Source organism: Haliotis rufescens, unplaced genomic scaffold, assembly GCF_023055435.1.
Source record: "Haliotis rufescens isolate VD_foot unplaced genomic scaffold, xgHalRufe1.0.p SCAF_4, whole genome shotgun sequence".
Classification (NCBI taxonomy): Eukaryota; Metazoa; Mollusca; class Gastropoda; order Lepetellida; family Haliotidae; genus Haliotis; species Haliotis rufescens.
In genome coordinates, this window is record NW_025964112.1 from 6,207,007 (window position 1) to 6,225,826 (window position 18,820).

Below are 18,820 nucleotides of genomic sequence, written 5' to 3' on the forward strand. Positions count from 1 at the left end.
AAGCACAAAAATACGAGAACACTTCTGACATAGAATTTCTTAAGAAAATACAGTAAAAATGCTTCACTTTGAGCACCTTGTTTTCTTAAAATACGATGTACCGTGACATAATAAAGCGGTATTCAGGTAGATATAATACTAATCTAAACATATGAATCTATTTGATGATACATCTGTGAGGTTTAAGTTGATTTTGACAGCCCGGGCCAAGTCGGACCCAACACAAGACAAACACTTCTGATAGAGACTATGTTGAGAATGTAGAGGGAAAAGGGCTTCACTTTGAGCCCCTTGTTTTCTTTAAGTACAGCGATCTGAGACACTATAAAGTGGTATTTAGGTAGATATAATACTAATCTAAAGATGTGACTTCATTTGATGATACATCTGTGGAGTTTAAGTTGATCTTGACAGCCCGGGCCAAGTCGGACCGAACACTTCCGACATAGATTTTCTTAAGAAAATACAGTAAAAATGCTTCACTTTGAGCACCTTGTTTTCTTTAAATACGATGTACCGTGACATAATAAAGTGGTAGTTAGGTAGATATAATACAAATCTAAAGATGTGAAACCATTTGATGATACATCTGTGAGGTTTAAGTTGATTTTGACAGCCCGGGCCAAGTCGGACCGAACACTTCTGACATAGAATTTCTTAAGAAAATACAGTAAAAATGCTTCACTTTGAGCACCTTGTTTTCTTTAAATACGATGTACCGTGACATTATAAAGTGGTATATAGGTAGATATAACACTAATCTATAGATGTAAACTCATTTGAAGATACATCTGTGTGTTTAAAGTTGATTTTGACCCCCCGGGCCAAGTCGGACCCAACACAAGCAAAACACTTCTGATAGAGACTATGTTGAGAATATTAAAGGAAAAGCTTAACTTTGAGCCCCTTGTTTTCTTTAAGTACAGCGATCTGAGACACTATAAAGTGGTATATAGGTAGATATAATACTAATCTGAAGTTGTGAATCCATTTGATGATACATCTGTGAGGTTTAAGTTGATTTTGACCGCCCGGGCCAAGTCGGACCCAACACTTCTGACAGAGATTTTCTTAAGAAAATACAGTAAAAATGCTTCACTTTGAATACCTTGTTTTCTTTAAGTACAGTGATCTGAGACACTATAAAGTGGTATATAGGTAGATATTATACTAGTTTATAGATGTAAACACATTGAAGATATATCTGTATGTTTAAAGTTGATTTTGACCGCCCGGGCCAAGTCGGACCCAACACAAGCAAAACACTTCTGAAAGAGACTATGTTGAGAATGTAGGGGGAAAAGGGCTTCACTTTGAGCACCTTGTTTTCTTTAAGTACAGTGATCTGAGACACTATAAAGTGGTATTTAGGTAGATAATATACTAGTTTATAGATGTGAATCCATTTGATGATACATATGTGAGTTTAAAGTTGATTTTGACAGCCCGGGCCAAGTCGGACCGAACACCTGTGTGACTGTTGAGGGTATAGGGAGAAGAGGTCTACTTTAACCAACGTGTCTGCTTTAAATACGACGATCAGTGACATTATAAAATGGTATTTACTTATATATTGAACGTTCCTATAAATATAAACACTATGCTCACAGATGGAAATTTGTATCACGATAGCTAGAAGTATTTGATACGTTTCAAATCTTACTTCGTTTAACGATTGCTCTTTTACATGTTACCAAGATCAGCGACGCTTACATACTGCTCCACTTTCTGGTTGTCGAGCGATTTACTCCGAATTAATTATTTATGGTGCACTTTTTTGTTTGGTGATTGTTCATTAATGTCATGTGTGTATGTTGCATCAATTATATGTAGGTATGATCGCCGATAATGAAGTAATTAGCCAGTAACACTTTGGCCCGTCTTGGCCCGGCCCGGCCCGACTTTTAGGCAATGTGCATTTGTTGGGCGACAATGCGACAACGAGACATACTTTGACATTGAAAATGTCGCGTTACGGCATTGTCGGCCTTTTGTAAAATATAGAAAAAGATTAGTCAAAGAGCGACAACGCGACAATGCGACAAATGGCCAAAATGTCGCGTTGTCGAATTGTCGCGCTTTGGTTAATTTTGACACGTTTTGCTTGTTTTTGTAAGGGCGTCAATGCGACAATACGTCAACGCGACAATGTCCCTTCCAAGATTCCATAGTGATCCGTGCAAATAAAACTGAGTTATGAAATAGAAGTCTAACATGCAAATTAAAAGATAAAGTGTTAAAATGCGCTATAGCAGCTTCTGATTTCATAGCTCTTCAAGAAGGATTATCAATAATGGGATGGTTGATCATCTGCATACCGAGTCTATACGCTGTCAAATGTATGACATGTATTCCCTGTAGGAACATAGTGTTTATACTCGTCCATGTTTTTGACGGACAATATAATTTACATGCTCGGTAATAGTGAGGACGGGCATCATTGTGTGTTTCCGTGCTTTGTTCAGGTGAACAGTTGACTTGTCCTTGCATGTGTTTGTGACGGGTGCCACCTGTGTGGAAGGATACGCTCACCTTTTCGCGAACACCGGTTGGATGGCCTGAACCACTTCGGGTTTTTATCCCACATCAGTCTGATACACCGTCATACAACTGAAATACTGTTCAAAGTGGTGTTTAATGCGATCCTGTAGTGTGTTACTGCAACTGTCCAAATTTTGGGTAGTGATGTTATGTAAAATGTAAAATATAGCATATTCAATTATCCAATTGATTTGATTAGAATATACTTGCGTCAGTGTATTTTATTAACGCCAAAAACCGTATTTGTTAAACACATATAATAACAGATCATATAAACGCATGGTGCCTTGACTTATTATTAGCTTTAATAGGCCATTTCGGAATAAAATAGTTCCTCCAAAAGCGAGGAACATCTGTTTTAGTTTGTTTACAAGAAATGTTTTCCAAAAAATAACCTCCTAAGATGAGAAAGTCTGTTAAGAACTACCTAAGTAAGTCAATCACAATGACAGATCGTCGTTATACATTAACATCAAGTACAAGACGTCAAAATGGCCAACACGATAGACATGACGGGAGATATTTTCGAAGTTGTTAATTAACCTGTGACGATTTCAAGCCTTTTTCATCACTGATCAATTGGCCGATCATTGACAGGTGATAGTAAAGTGTCAACTAGATACTAAGGTAAATTCATAGATTGCTGTAGATTGTCACTACGATAGTTTGGATTTTGGGGTTTTTCTTTTCTCTAGGATGGGTTGTTGCGAGGGTATCCTTGAACGGGCATGCAACCAAACTATGACTCCCAGAGTATGCTATGACGCTACGTTCAAAATTAAAGGCTCTAAATGATGAGACACAACGCTTCTGTATGAATTCGTACTATGGAATTCCCAGGGCTTTCCCCAGGAATGTGGAAGTAGTCAGTGTTTACGTCATTTCAAGAATACAGTCACGTGAAACACGTCCTGTGACCGACCTCTCGTCCTATGGAAAAGCCGTATAACGTGTAAACTTCACATTGCAAAATTAGTTACTGTTATAACCAAATGAAACAACCCATTATCCGATAGAGGTAAATGTGCGTAGCGGAGAGATATGTTATCTCAATAAACTTGGTAACATGGTTTGGTTTGACTTCTAGCCGCGTGTCTGAATTCCATTAACATGTTACACATCCTAAAACTGACTAATCAGCAAATCTCGCTGAACTGCGCGCGACAGATACTAGAGCAAGGCATGCCAGAAATACGAAACCTAATGCTTCCGAAAGGAACCCTTGGGCATCACGTGCGTCGGGGGACCAGCGCCATCTGGTTGGCCGTTAACAGTTGTACAAGGGGGAGCAAAAAGCATCGTTTTTCCGTCCATTTTACGCTTGAAAAACTCGACGATTTTCCGGACACTTTCTAGACGCTAACCAATTAATCAATTTTAATGAATTTTGAGTCGTTTTTCCGTCCAATGACCATATATGGAAAAAAAACGACGTTTTCGTGTTTGCAGTGATCGAGACGGTCATATGACAGGGGGTGTTATAACCAGACCCGTATTACACCCTAAGCCGGGTTGATTTGGCCTATCAATGCATTTTGAATGTACGATGTCAACCCGGGAAGTGAGAAATTTGAAATGCGCAACACCAAATAGGCCCACCCTTTTAGGGGGTTAATACGTTATTCGTTTATTTGTTCGCTTGAAACAAATTTTATTAACCCAATTAAGAGGAAATTAAATATTGTCTTAAATATTGTGAAATATTGTTAACGAAAAACAAGGGCCCAAGGAACTGTCAGCAGGGCTGATCAGGCAAGATTCTATAAATACCCACTCAGGCAACTGATCAGCTGATTAAATCTTCTCAAATCCATCAGTGGATTGTAATATTTTTGGACGAATTTTACACTTTTAAACTAATTTTACAGTGAATAATTTAATATGTAAAATGATGATTATTTCATGTTATTTTTTTATATATTGTTTTGTTCCTGAACATGGTGAGCACATGTGTTTTTATTAAAAATATTTTTTTAAACTTATTCAATGGACAATTTTTCTTTTGAACATTATATTTAACATCATGACACCAAAAATGTTACTAAATGAGTCATCTAATTTTCCCATATTTGTGAATGACAAGAAACAATGTGAATTTGACAAGCACAATAATTTATTGTGTGTGAAACATAAATACATAGGATATATGTAAACAATTAATTATTATTTCAGTAGTTCTACAAATATTTGCATTTTAATACCCTTGTAATTTTACATTGTTATTTTACTGCAACAGTTACCTCCAAACTTTATTCTTTTATTATTTTGTCAGATTAGAAGTTAAGACTTACTGATAATAGGTAATTTAAAATTAATATTTGCTCCTTTTTATCTTCATGAAAACAAGACATAATAATAAATATGTATTTTGGTGACCTGTTCATATGTGATTTTTTTTGGTAAAAAGTATTAAAATTAAAATTAGACATTGCTAATGTAAAGAAATGAGGTTTATGGTAAAATGTTATAAGAGGACCTCTAGTTGGTCATTTCTTCATCACCCATAAATTTCAGTTTTTCTTTACTTACCATGTTCTGAAAATTTACACATCAGAATAATTTAAGGTCTCTGATTAAAATAGCGACACAGCTTTATACTCCCAGGCAAGCCAATTAGATTATGTCAGAAACATAAACCACTGTAAACCTTGTAATGGGAGAATAATAAATAATAATACATTTCTTATTTTGTCATATGTCCAGTTTATCATCCCAAGAAATGCTAAATAATTATCATTAAAACTAAGCTAGCTATGCATATTGGGGCTCTTTATCTGCTATGGTAATATAACAATTGCATTATTAAAGAAGTGGTTTTTTTCAGTAAACATGGTAAATAATAAATCTTTAGTTTAAAGAATATACTTGAGACAAACATGATTCTACAAAATAATTAACTGTCATATTGAGTTTCTACCTAAAACTAATAATATGAAATTAATTTTGAGATTATTTCATCCTATCTAAAATACAATAAATACAATACAATAAATCCGATAAAATATATTTTTAGATGCATAAACGTACATCATTGTTGGAATTTTTTTTTATTGTTTTTAAAAACATACCTAATAAGGTTGATTGGTGCCCAACATGTTTATCTTCATCATTTTGTCTGCTCCCTATAAGAAATCAAAATAGTTAATAAAAAATATAAATACATATATTACTTTCTTGAGTTTATATAGATTTAGGTATGACTTAATACATTCAAGTTTAAACGGTATAGTGTTGTTTTTTAATAATGAGTTTCTTAATTGTCCTGAGATAGTTTGTTCAGTCTTGATAGTCTTCATGTTTAAAAAACACCATATAATTATAGGCCAAAATACATTATATATTGATCTGGACAAACTCCACCCGTTGAAAGGGGAAACAACAGCTGTGGTAGCAAAACATCTTGGTCGTGAGATGTACGGTCCGTCCGGCAAAGATTGATCGTTTCCTGCATTAAAATTGAGTATTGCTTTAGATCCAAATTATCTGAGTGTTTATTTTCTTAAAATATGAAATTTAAGTCTCGATTATTTTAATATAACTTTAAAATATGTTTTTGATCGATCGGCTCTAGATCAACACTTCGTTATAACGTGACATTTCTTATGTGGTTGATAGTTGTTGTTTTTTAAAATACCAAACAATATGGTTTTGTTTTACTATTTCATCGGTATTTTTACATGAATTAATTAACTGTTTCATTAGCTTTGTTATCAGCCTTGAAAACGCCCAGTAAAGAATGTACCGGAGTTGCTCACCTGGTCCCGTAATTTCGATGCGGTATCTCGCTTCGGTTACCGTCTTCTCATTCTGCAACTGAATCTGGTACATTGGGAACCCGAAATTCTCTGATATATCTCCACATATCACATCCCTTCTTCCCCCACAAATTTTCTGTCAGTCACCAACTTTCGGAGATAGAAACATCGTCACTACGGTAATATTTTGACAGCTGGGGATTTCCTGTACTAGACGACCTCGGGTATCCCCGACCCGAAAATAGTGCCGTCAATTATTTTTAGCCAGCCAATCAAAACGCGATGACACAACTCTCCACTCTCAGCCAGCTAATCAGATTGGATGAAAAAAATAAACCACTGCGAATAAACCACTGCTAGCGATTGAAGATCATGCCCTGTTATGGGAGAAGCAACAAATATATAATCTGAATCATTCGAAATGGCATAAGGTGGAGTATGTGTAACAGTAATCTCCCTCTTAATTTAGAATGAAATATGTGGGAGAATTTGTTCCTCATCTCAGGAGGCTAACTACAAGAAAAATACAAGAAACACATGACCCGAGAGGACAGAAGCATGTTTTTAAAGTACCTCTGAATCATCACCATCCTCGTTTTTCTCAATTTTCAAGGATAAAATTAGCACAAATAATGTTAAGGGTAAGCTTACTATATTTTTAATTACAAAGTCACCTTCTTGTTTAGCATGGAATAACTGGTAAAATTACTGAAGCCTTCATGACAGCTTATTGACTTTGTATGCCGGCAATCTTCATATAAACCTGGCATGTCTAAAATAGATTTAAAATAATTGTAATGTTTAGAAAAGATAGCAAAGTACACAAGACATGAAATTAGATTGATTGATTTTTTAAATCAATAATAGATAACTACATATGTTATCCCATGCCCTGTCATCATTAACATTAATGTATTTCCTTGATCGGATGAGGGTTCCTGGTTAGAACCGGTTCCCATTAAGGGATGAGTGTCGTGAGGGGCAACTCTAAGTCAGTCTCGGTTGTTTGGTTGACTGTGAGTCATCGGACCTGTCGGCGTGGGACGTTGTTCATTTTTCAAACACTTGCTTGTCTGGCCCAGTCACGATTACATGTATTTACACACAACATGTACACATGTACAAGACACACAATCAACCAAGTCACCGAGTATGCCACCTCATCCAATTATAGAGTGAGGATCAATGTCTGGTGAAGGATAGTCTGAATGATGTATATAATATACCTGATATGCACCCTCCACCACCTTTCCCTCTCAACGATGGACGTAACATATCCGACACACACACACACACACACACACACACACACACACACACACACACACACAGAGAGAGAGAGAGAGAGAAAGAGAGACAGCGCTTTCCTTCTGAATGATGCATATATTATATATTTTATAGATCGTTTGCAATAAATCGTCATTTCAGGATTTATATATATATATTTAGTAGCTTGTTTGCAATAAATCGTCAATTCAGGATTTTTTGTTTATGATAACACTCCTTATATGAATTCTGTATCACGAAAGATACTTCATACTCGTCGAAAGAGACGATGAACAGGAAAATCATGTTGATCGATTACATAACTTGGCGTGGATCGTTGAATAACCATATTCTTGGTCTGACTTGATTATATACAGGCTGCTGTGATATAGATGGAATATTGCTGACAGCATTCACTCACTCGCCCAAATGCTTTAGGGAACCATAACTCAGCATATTTTAAGTCACATTAGCAGTATACCAATCTGGACTGAGGGAGACACATGAGTTGCATATAAACTGCCGGGCTAAAGAAAGTATACACTTAAAAATCGGATTTGATTAAAAAAAAACAAAAAACTTTATCAAAACAGTTAAAGGCTAAAGACTACGATACCCGTCACACACATCGCCGTCGAATAGACATTAATAGCAATTATCAATGTAAATTCCTTTACAGTGATGATGCGGTTGCTTGAATCACAAACATTCATGTTATTGATCTGAGATCATCTTATTCAAACAATATGAAAATGAATTATAACTAATTTAGATTATAACTGTATTCACAATGAAACAACTTTGTTTTACTGATATTATCAGGGTTTGAAGTCGTATACATTGGGTACTAAAATACATTTTCTGTTCGAAACAGATTATGCCGTTATCTTTACTGATGGTGAGACTGATCAGTTTTATTATCCGATTGGAAACACTCGATCTGTGGATGTTACCCATGGATGCCAGGTTGCTGAGGAGTGCGACATCCTGCTGCTAGGATGTGGGGACATCAGGCACGTCCTTCACACAATGCACGTACTACATCAAGATGGTACGACAAAAACAAAGAACCAGACAATAAACTTTCACGTCAATGACATCGAAGAAGGTATCTTGGCGCGGGATTTGGTTTTACTCTTCCTAGCTCGAACCATTAATCCAACAAATACTGAAGAATTGAAGACTCTGTGGGCTGTTTGGTACGATGTGTTATTGTCCTCGACACACCTACAGAAGCTGAAAGAGGTGATGGAAGAATTATCAGGACTCAAATCAGGCAGTAATGGTATATATTTTGGAAATGGAAAGACAGAACTGAAAATCAAACAGGCTCTCCGGTCTTGGTTGGGAGTTAAAATCTCAGCTAGACAGACTATCGATAAACGAACCGATTTTCTTACCAAGATGAATATGAATGACTTCCCTGAAAGAGCGGTACTGAGAGTTTCCTCCCGGCTGGTGGACCAAAGCAAGCGCTTGGATTTGACACAACGTTTGAAAGACAGGTATTACACGTTTCAAAGACATCACTAACTTTTGCAGGGGTGTAAGGGATTTTGTTTTTAATATAATTAAAGTATTTCTAGAATTATGATCCATGTTTACCATCACCATGCCCATAGGTTTCATTTAGTTAATTTTAAAGTTGGTTGGTTTGTTGTTTATCTCCGCACTCAGCAATATTCCAGCTAAATGACGGCTGTCTGTAAAAAAATCGAGTCTGGACCAGACAATCCAGTGATTGACATCGTGAGCGTCGATCTACGCAATTGGATTACCATAACATGCATCAACCAAGTCACTGAGTCTGACCACCTAATCCCGTTAGTTGCTCCTTACGACAAGCATAGTCGCCTTTTACGAAAAAGCATGGGTTGCTGAAGACCTATTCTAATCCGGATTTTCACGGATCTTTTTCTTTGTGTATACATAGTATCATTATATTGTGTATTATATTTCAAGCTGGGTTGATAAATACCGTGGACCCTTTCGCCGCCCTACTTATTAGAATGGCAAGACGGTAAAAAGAGCCATCCAATAAATTACTCTCTTGAGCGCTAGAGAGATGAGAGAGATAGAGCTGGTGACGTCACTCTCGAAATGAAGCTATGGCTGCCACTGGAGAAATTGAATAGATTGAGATATAATACTCTGGTTATTCGAGGATGCCCGAGTGATGCTAAATTGACAAATAGTTCTTTCTAAAATGCTTGAAACTATTTTTAGCAGCGGCAAAAGAAACTGCTTCATATAAAGTGTTGTAAAGGTTATGTTATAAAAAATAACAACATAATGTTTGCTCATTCCTCTGATCAATGTTTTATCATAACAAATTCATTGAAAAAAATCCGTACCAGTTTATAATCGAGTCCTGATCAGACGATCAAGTTATGAATCAGACAATCCAGTAAAACGATAGTGCAATTACTAATTTTGTTTAAAAAAAACCCGATATGTTAAGTGCAGAGATTCTGCTGCTTACAAGATAAAGAGAAACGTTAAAAAATGTGGGAATTTCTCCAGGTGGTCTGATTTCAGCTACTTGTTCAGGACTATGTGAAATCTATTAACCAAAACTCTTTTAAATAACTCTTTGATTAGCTCAGTAGATTGCAAAAACTTATTTTATTGATCTGCTTTGACGAACTATTCACAATTGTTTTCAGATATCAACAAGAAGTTCGTGAATACATCACAAGTGGCGTTTCTAGGGTTAATTCGTCAGCACTGACCTCTCAAACAATACTGGATCGTTTCCATGGCAACGTAACATTTTTCAGACCAGGACGTGATAATTGGAGAGTTGAGGACAACAGCTGCCCTTTTATGTGTTATGACGTGGAACTTCAGCTTGACAGGTAGAGTCGTTAATATTATTTTATTGCAAATGTATTTACGGGCCAGCGCCATTAATACTTGCATAAACTTGAATATCCTTAAACTTTTCTCTCTAGATACAATGGTGGAGATGTCACAATGTGCTCTTTATTTATTGAACTATTGAGGAAATGGGTGAAGAGCTACCAAGCAGCAATAAAGACTGGATGTACTACCAGGGTATGTTTTGTACATGGATGTATATTTGTAGATGAAAGTAGTAATTCATTTCACATGAATATACATATAACCCACGTTTGAATAAAAACGATCACATGCCCTGAAATTGCAACAAACACACAGCAAAAGAAATTAGGTATGGGCAAACTAGATACAACCATACACTGGTCATTAAAACAACTTGGACAACGTTTGAACTTGTAAACGATTACTCATTTATGGGCATAATAATATGTTGTTTCAATATTAAGACACAGATATTGTAACATAAAGATATCTTTATCTTCAGTGGTGTTTCGAAAGCTTGTAAAATAAGGTCACATTACGATGCTTAATTTCAGATCTACCTGTGGCTGGGTGATGCAACAGAAGTTTGTGACACAGACCTTCCAGACAATCTCTTGTTTGACTTCATCGACACATCGAACATTGCCGATAGAGTTGGCCTGATTCCATTGCTGGTCAATTGTCAACAGAGACTCAAACAGTAAGCAGCTTTAAGGGGCTTGAGTGTTCTTGCTAAATAATTGGAAGAATGTTCCAAAGCAAAACGCAACTGTTGCTCTTTGTGTTGCAAATGATGATTCTTTTGTGTGAAGTTTAGAGTCTCTTTTTCCTAGGCCAAATGGTGTTCTGAGGACAGAGACCTTTCATTGGAACAAAGGCAGCTGTACCACATTGGAATCTTTTTTGCGTCTGTGCTTGGATGTTCCTCAGTTGATGTATCCAACCCTGTTCGGTCTCCACCTTGCTGAAGAACTCACGCTTGGTCATGAGTAAGTGAGTGAATGAGTGAGTTGGGTTTAACGCCGCTTTTAACAGTATTCCAGTTATATCACGGCGTGTCAGCTAAATGTGGGAGGGAAGCCCGAGGTGATGCAGGTCTCAGACGTTTACCACTTCGGTGAAACCCACGAGCACGGGTATGGTGCTGACAAACCTAGAAACATAATCGGGGCGAACCGGGATTCGAACCCACAATCAACCGCCCAAGGGAAGCAACTCTGCACAGCGAATCGCGGCGCCTTAGACGACTGGGCCACCCGCGCCCCCTTGGTCATGAGTAAGTAAAAGACTCTTAAGTCTTTTGCAAAGGCTGTCATGCGTCTAATACTTTTATACACCCTTACTTTTCTAGTGATTCATAAACATATATGAAAGACAAATATTATCGAAATTGTACAATGGATTATGGAAAGGGTTTTGTTGCTGTACTGATCCATTCATATAATTTACACTGTCATTTTGTCTTTTACGCTAATGAAATCTGTTTCGGTGGATAATCAGTACTGGTTATTATCGGATGTAGACGTTTATATTTACACTACACAGAGAGAACATGAATCGATATGAATGGTTTTTCAAATGATAGTACCAGAACATTCCACTGATTGTGTGTCCTTCATTAATTCATTTTAGGAATATCCTTGTAGACGGGTCTTTTGTTGGAGTAACAAAGTTAGCCTTGAGATGGAAGGCAAGCAGGGAACAGGAACTGTTGACGCTGTATGCAGATGGTAAGAGGTTTTGATAGGCCTACATCCTAAAAATATGTTCTGGTTTGAGATAAATGGAAATAATAATGATATTTTGTCTTCCATGAAGCTCATTTAAACAAGGTCAAAGTACAACGACCAAAAAAGTATGCTTGACTGTAAAAGGAGGTGTTCTTTTGCAGCGCCACTACACTAAACGTATCAGTGTCTCACTTATATTGGCAAACGTTGTCAGTACCCATTCTTCATGGGTATTTGGGAAATGAGGAAATGTGTAGAAGGAAGTAGAAAGTAACTAATGTTTTTAGGTTTAAGTCAAATGTTTGTACGTCAGTCGATAGTGTACTTTTGCATTTGCACCTGCTTAGAGACCAACGTGCCTAAAAGTATGGTCTTAAACCATTGTATAATGTACACCCATCAATGACCTTTCTGTACCGAAATGATGCCATGTATACACACAGGAAAAAGACCCGTGAAGATCCGGATATTAGAATAAGTCTTCAACAACCCATGCTTTCCGTAAAAGGCGATGTTTCTTGTCGTCAGACTAACCGGATCGGGAGTTCAGGTTCGCTGAGTTAGTTGATGCATGCTCATGATGTCAATAACTTGATTGTCTGAACCAGACTCGATTATTTGCAGACCGCCGTTATATGGCTGGATCATCAAATCAGTATGTTATCCAGATATGTGCTACTTGTATAAATTGTGTATCTGCGGTAACATGTTCGGTTCAATCAGTTTAAAGAGGTGTCAATGACGAATACCTCACGTTCGTGTTTAAGGAGGAGATGCCCTGTCGAAATGTCTTGCACAGCTAAAAAGTAGAAAAGAGGTGCTGGACGTCAGTGATTCTCGTGATTATGACACGACTACAATCGACAGTAAATCAAAGGACAGATTGATGCATCGACTGACAAGGATCACCACAGGTGTGTATTACAGTTCTACAGTTCGCTATCTTTTTTTGTACAGTTAAACTATTTTGCAAATTTCACTTTTTTAAATGATAAAAGCTTGTTCTGTTTCTTATCTTAAATAGATGAAGAGTAGGTTAATAATATAAGTATTTCAAATATCCTCTATGTTAAGCTACACTCATGTGGATTCCGGGTAAAATTATAGGTCCCCAGCAACATATTATGCTTGTCGACTAAATGGGTCGGATGGTCAGGCTCGGTGACTTGGTTCATTTCACAATTGCCTGGATTGATGTGCATGTTGTCATTCACAGACCGCCGCCATATACATGTATAGATGGAATATTGGTGACTGCAGCATTTAAATACAAACAAATGTATATTATATATGCGTTTTAAGTACAAGCTTCTCATCTATATATTCTTTTAGCTAATCTTAGTTAAAGTCAAGTTTGCTTATGTCATGGCATGTTTGTCCGTCAATAGTACCTATTTGTTATAGTTGTATTTCACATAAGTGTATGTTGCAAAGTTCATAATATATTAAATGTGGACTTGTTTGTGACATTGGTACTTTGAACCATGCACATAAATTCTCTGAAAAAATGCATTTATGACACTGTAAACATCATCTCCTCAGCAACTACTTGACCTATGATGGTGTAACTTCACATGCTTGTTCTCACCATTGATGATGCCCCAAGTGGGTCAAGAGGATTGAATCCGGTTTGGTGACAATGTTTGCTAACATATGTAACTGTTGACTACATTTCCAGGTGAGCCTCGGTTCTCACGGTTATTGTTTTAATAAATTTGACATATGCATATCATATTCCATGTTTCAGGTGAAGCAACTGAAGATTCAAACACTTCAGGAAACACGTTCGTAAGTTCATATTTATCACTGTTTTGTGTGCAGCTATGTTAATTTGATTTTCATATACTCAGGCCTGATGTCATTTGATGGAGGTCTTCTTAAACTATACACGTCTTGTTTCTAATCCATGTTTATATGGTCTGTATGTAGATTATCCCACATTTTTATATCCCATGCTGCTTGTACAACATGCATGTTTTTAACAAAGTCACACAATTATGGTTAATGCAGAGTTTTAGCTTTTAAAGGCCCTTTCAGTGCTTTTGCACACAGATATAAGGCCTTATAATGTATAACGCAACAGGTTTTTAATGACCTAGAATGGAACAGAGCTTGAACTGATTAGAGTGAAAAACAAAAACAAGTGTTTATCAATATTTCAGGAGTATTTGAACCGGTGAAGGAACAGATCAGGCTGTTTTTAGCTGCACTGCATTTACCTTTGCACTTCTCCTTAATGCATTAGATTCAATAACGTGGCTTGGTGGCTGGTACATTCAAGACTCCATGGTCACGTAACGGTCTCTGTGCTCTCGGTGACTCTTCTTATTTGTTCTCGCTGACATCATCATATCTGGACATAAGACCCCCCACTCTGTCACTTTCTGCCCTCTGATTGAAACTTGAAAATGCTTCTGATCCACCTACGGTAATTGTTCAGGAAAGATGAACAAAATCACATTCATCTTCCTTTACCAAACCACAGGTAGCCAAAAGAGACACAACTTTTCTGCACAACATTTGAGACCATTTCTCTTGGTCTCGAACAGACAGATTTCTCACTTCGGAGAAGTGACTTTAGTGACTTTAGTAACCACCTTCTTCACAACACCAATCTCAAAGACCTTGCTTTGCATTCTAATGCTTTTCAAATGACCGTAATTTTCAGCATCCTTCAACTCTTTCTCAATAGCCAGGCCCACATCAACTGCCCTGCAGTTCAGTTGGTTCTCATTCTTTTTTATGATGGTTGAACGTTCTTCACAACTTTGTGCTTCATTAAAAACATCCCTCCGATAACTCGACTCTAAATTCTTTGCTATCACACTGTCTGGAAACATCCTCTGAGTTTTCATTTGACCTGTAAGAGTGAGTGAGTGAGTTTGATTTTACGCCGCTTTTAGCAATATTCCAGCAATATCACGGCGGGAGACACCAGAAATGGGCTTCACACATTGTACCCATGTCGGGAATCGAACCCGGGTTTTCAGCGTGACGAGCGAACGCTTTAACCACTAGGCTACCCGACCGCCCTTGACCTGTAAGAGCAGTGATGAGTGATAGTATTAACAGTCCGTTTGGCTCCAAATGAGATTGATGAATTTGAAAATCGGGAATTAGTCTGTTAAATGTCAGTACGGTAAATGGTAATGAATACCCTGTAGTCAACACTATCTGCTGTTTGGTATTTTTATTCCAATCACTGGAAAAAGCACATGTAAGCAATGGTGTACATATAGCCTTCATTACATAATCCAGTCATATGCGCAGCAATTCCCAGCTGTACATCATCCAATCATAGTCAGTCCGTTCATTCAGAAGAGTGCTCACAAGTAAGACAATGGTGCATGCATATACCATATATACATCTGTTACTCTATATCAGGTTCCAGTATCAACATCAACAACAGAAAGGAACACAAAATTATGTATCTATGTTTTGGTAGAGCATACAGTTATTATTGTTCAAAAGTATATTTACCTCAGTTCTGCAAACATTATATGGAATGATGACCAGGAGAAAAACTGGTTTGAGACTGCAATAGATTTAGTTGCGTCATGGTAGTTTAATATTTCTTTCTGAAGTTGCTGAAAGTAACATTTCTTCTTTCTATTTTTGTTATAAATATAGTTTTGGTAACTAAGGAAATAGCATTTAAGGGTTTATTACATTTACCTTTAAAGCCAAATAAAATGTGTTCCTTCTCCTTTCAATATGTAGCGTAATGTTTACTGAGGGCTAATGTTTCAATTTCTCTTTAACTGTTTGTCATAATTTCACAAAATGTTGAAATTGAGCCAGTGTCATGTGAAGATTGCTCTTGTGTATACATAATTGTCAGACAATTGGAGTAAGGTGGTTGACACACTTGTCGGACTTAGTATATGATTTGGTCTCCTCAGTGAAATCAAACATGTACTTGTTTCAAGTAGTTTGTAATAGATTCACATCAGTCTTATTGTTCTTTATATATGGGCATATACACATTGCGTTGGCGTTGATTGCACTAGTGTTTATGTGCGGCGTTAAACAACAAACCAACCAACCAACAACTAGTGTTTATATACTAGCCACATAAAGAAACTGTGCACGGAGAAAATATATTCTGGATTGAAATACAACACAGCAAGAACAAAATGATGCAGACGCTGTAGCAGCTGAATGATCGGACCATTAGAAAATGTCAACGGGACCTGAACAACATCTGTTACGATGACGTCAGAAGATCAAAATGGAGTAGGGGGTCAAACGACAAAGTCACAAAGTCAATAACGGGTATGACCACCCTGTGCGTGAATCACTAAATGGGCATGGAAGGCCTGGGGAATGGCTTGCCATATCCTCCTCAAATCCTTTGCCAAGTCACGAACGTTATCTGGAGGATGTGGAAGACGACGCAGACGGCGCTCCATTTCATCCCACACATGCTCTATAGGGGAGAGATCTGGAGAATTTGCAGGCCATGGCAGTAACATGACATTGTTATGGTGAAGGAAATCCATTGCGACCCTAGCCGTGTGAGGACGAGCGTTGTCCTGTTGAAATGTCAATCCCGGCGCTATGACGTTGCAGGAAAGGAATGACCACAGGCCTCATAATCTGACCTCCGTAACACCGGTGAGATTGCCCTGAACAACCACCAAAGGGGTTCGGTGCCGTGCTGTTATCCCATCCCAAATCATCACAGAGCCACCTCCAAAACGATTCCTCTCCACAATACAGTTGCGTGCATAACGTTCTACCAAACGCCGGTAGACACGTTGGCGTCCGTCACTGTGGCAAATGTTGTACTTCGATGTATCTGTAAAGACAACATTTCTCCACCATATTCGAGGTTGGCAAACATGATTTCGACACCATCTCAGACGGTTGACGCGATGACGGTGTGCCAGGATGGGACGTATGGCAGGGCGTCGTGGTCGAATCCCGTACTGACGTAAACGATTCCTGACAGTGTTGGGATGGATACGGCGCAGTCCAGGAATTGTCTGGGACGTCGTTACTGCCGTTTGGAAACTGTGTCGGAGATGTGTAACTCGAATCCATCTGTCCTGTCTTGGCGTCGATACTCGGGGACGTCCTGAACGTGGGTGGTCGGCAACGTCATTTGTGTTCTGATAACGCCTCACCAATGCCGATATCGTGTTACGATGGCATTGGAAATGTGTTGCTTCCTGTTGTTGCCTCATTCCCGCTCGGATCATTCCAATGGCTTCATGACGCTGTGCAGCTGTCAATCTTGGCATGATTTGCTTGTGATATGCTTGTGTCTGCGCCTGAGAAGTTTTGAATTTTTGAATGACCACAGATCATGCTTTCCAAAGTGACAGCGAATTTTTAGTTGCACATGCTGTGTACAGCTGCACAGGAAGCACGTGCAGTAACACATTGCACGTCCATAGGCCCCCATCAATGACGTCATATCGCATGGCACGTGCATGAGCGTTTGAATGTCTCCAATAATTGCTGTTTTCAAACCTATATTTCATATGCGGACGGTGTGCCCTTATATCTATATTTTCTCCGTGCACAGTTTTTTTTATGTGGCTAGTATATTTCACAGCAGAAATAAATATCCATATGTCAATATCAGGTTGTATTAACTATCAGCCAATGGATTGTGTTCCTATCAGACATGCTTCTGATAAAGTGGGAATCGCACAATGGAAAGCAACAATACCAGGTGGTCACGTAAACCATTAAGGCCACACCATAGGCAATAATTGTGCCCCCCTCCTTGCTGATCTGCTTCTTTATGCATATACGAGGGGAGTTCAATAAGTTTTGCAACTTGGGCATTTGTGTTTACAAACAATGTCAACTTGTGGCAGGTGTGACACTAGTCATAACATCAGGTTGACAAGTGTCATGACAAGTTCCAGACACAAAAATAAGTTGGATATGATGGCCTAAATTCACCTGAGGGTGGTCACAATCATGGATTCTCTCAAACATGAACAACGTGCTGTAATGAAGTTTCTTACCAAGGAGGGATGCGAAGCAAAAGAAATCCATGATCGCATGTGTAAAGTGATGGGTAAGAATTCTCCTGATTATTCCACAGTTTGCCGTTGGTCTCTACAGTTTAAATGGGGTAAGAGTCCATAGACGATGACCCAAGGTCAGGCAGATCTTCAGATGCCATCCAACCGGAAACCATTGCTGCTATAGAAAGAAGAATTTTGTCTGACGGACGAGTGAGAGTATCTGAAGTTTCTACGGAATTCCAAATATCAGTTGGAACTGTTGGAACCATTATTCATGAGCATTGGTATGCCCAAGGTATCTGCAAGATGGGTACCTGGAAACCTCAGAGCTCAAGCTCGCCATCAGAGAACTGAAAGTTGTCGAGACCTCCTGGATCTCTATACTGCTGATGAAGCCGGATTTCTTTCTCATCTAGTGACAGGTGATCACACATGGATCCACCACTGGGACCAAGAAACTAAATTGGAATCCATGCAATGGAAACACCCCAATTTTCCACCTCAATTTTCAACCTCTGAAGTTTCGCATTCAACCATTGGCTGGCAAGGTAATGTCAACCATATTTTGGTGCAAGACGCATATTACTGATACATTGATTGCATGCCACCAAAACCTACAATCAATGGACAGTATTATGCTAATGTAATGGAAGGATTGCGAAAATATATTCGCCAGAAACGCTGTGGGGTGTTAAC

At 38.1% G+C, this 18,820-nt stretch overlaps 1 protein-coding gene across 5 annotated transcripts in view; it reads left to right on the forward strand.

The window, feature by feature from the left end:
• Positions 1-18,820, forward strand: part of LOC124143029 — a 46,621-nt gene that overhangs the window by 22,406 nt on the left and 5,395 nt on the right. For 4 of the 5 annotated variants that reach the window (XM_048381818.1, XM_048381820.1, XM_048381819.1 and 1 more), the window contains exons 2-9: positions 8,437-9,067; positions 10,229-10,420; positions 10,517-10,619; positions 10,961-11,106; positions 11,240-11,395; positions 12,039-12,136; positions 12,904-13,050; positions 13,884-13,924. In XM_048381818.1, coding sequence (XP_048237775.1) covers positions 8,437-9,067; positions 10,229-10,420; positions 10,517-10,619; positions 10,961-11,106; positions 11,240-11,395; positions 12,039-12,136; positions 12,904-13,050; positions 13,884-13,924 — 1,514 coding nt within the window. The remainder of the gene's footprint in view (positions 1-8,436; positions 9,068-10,228; positions 10,421-10,516; positions 10,620-10,960; positions 11,107-11,239; positions 11,396-12,038; positions 12,137-12,903; positions 13,051-13,883; positions 13,925-18,820) is intronic. The other variant, XM_048381821.1, reaches the window with a different exon arrangement.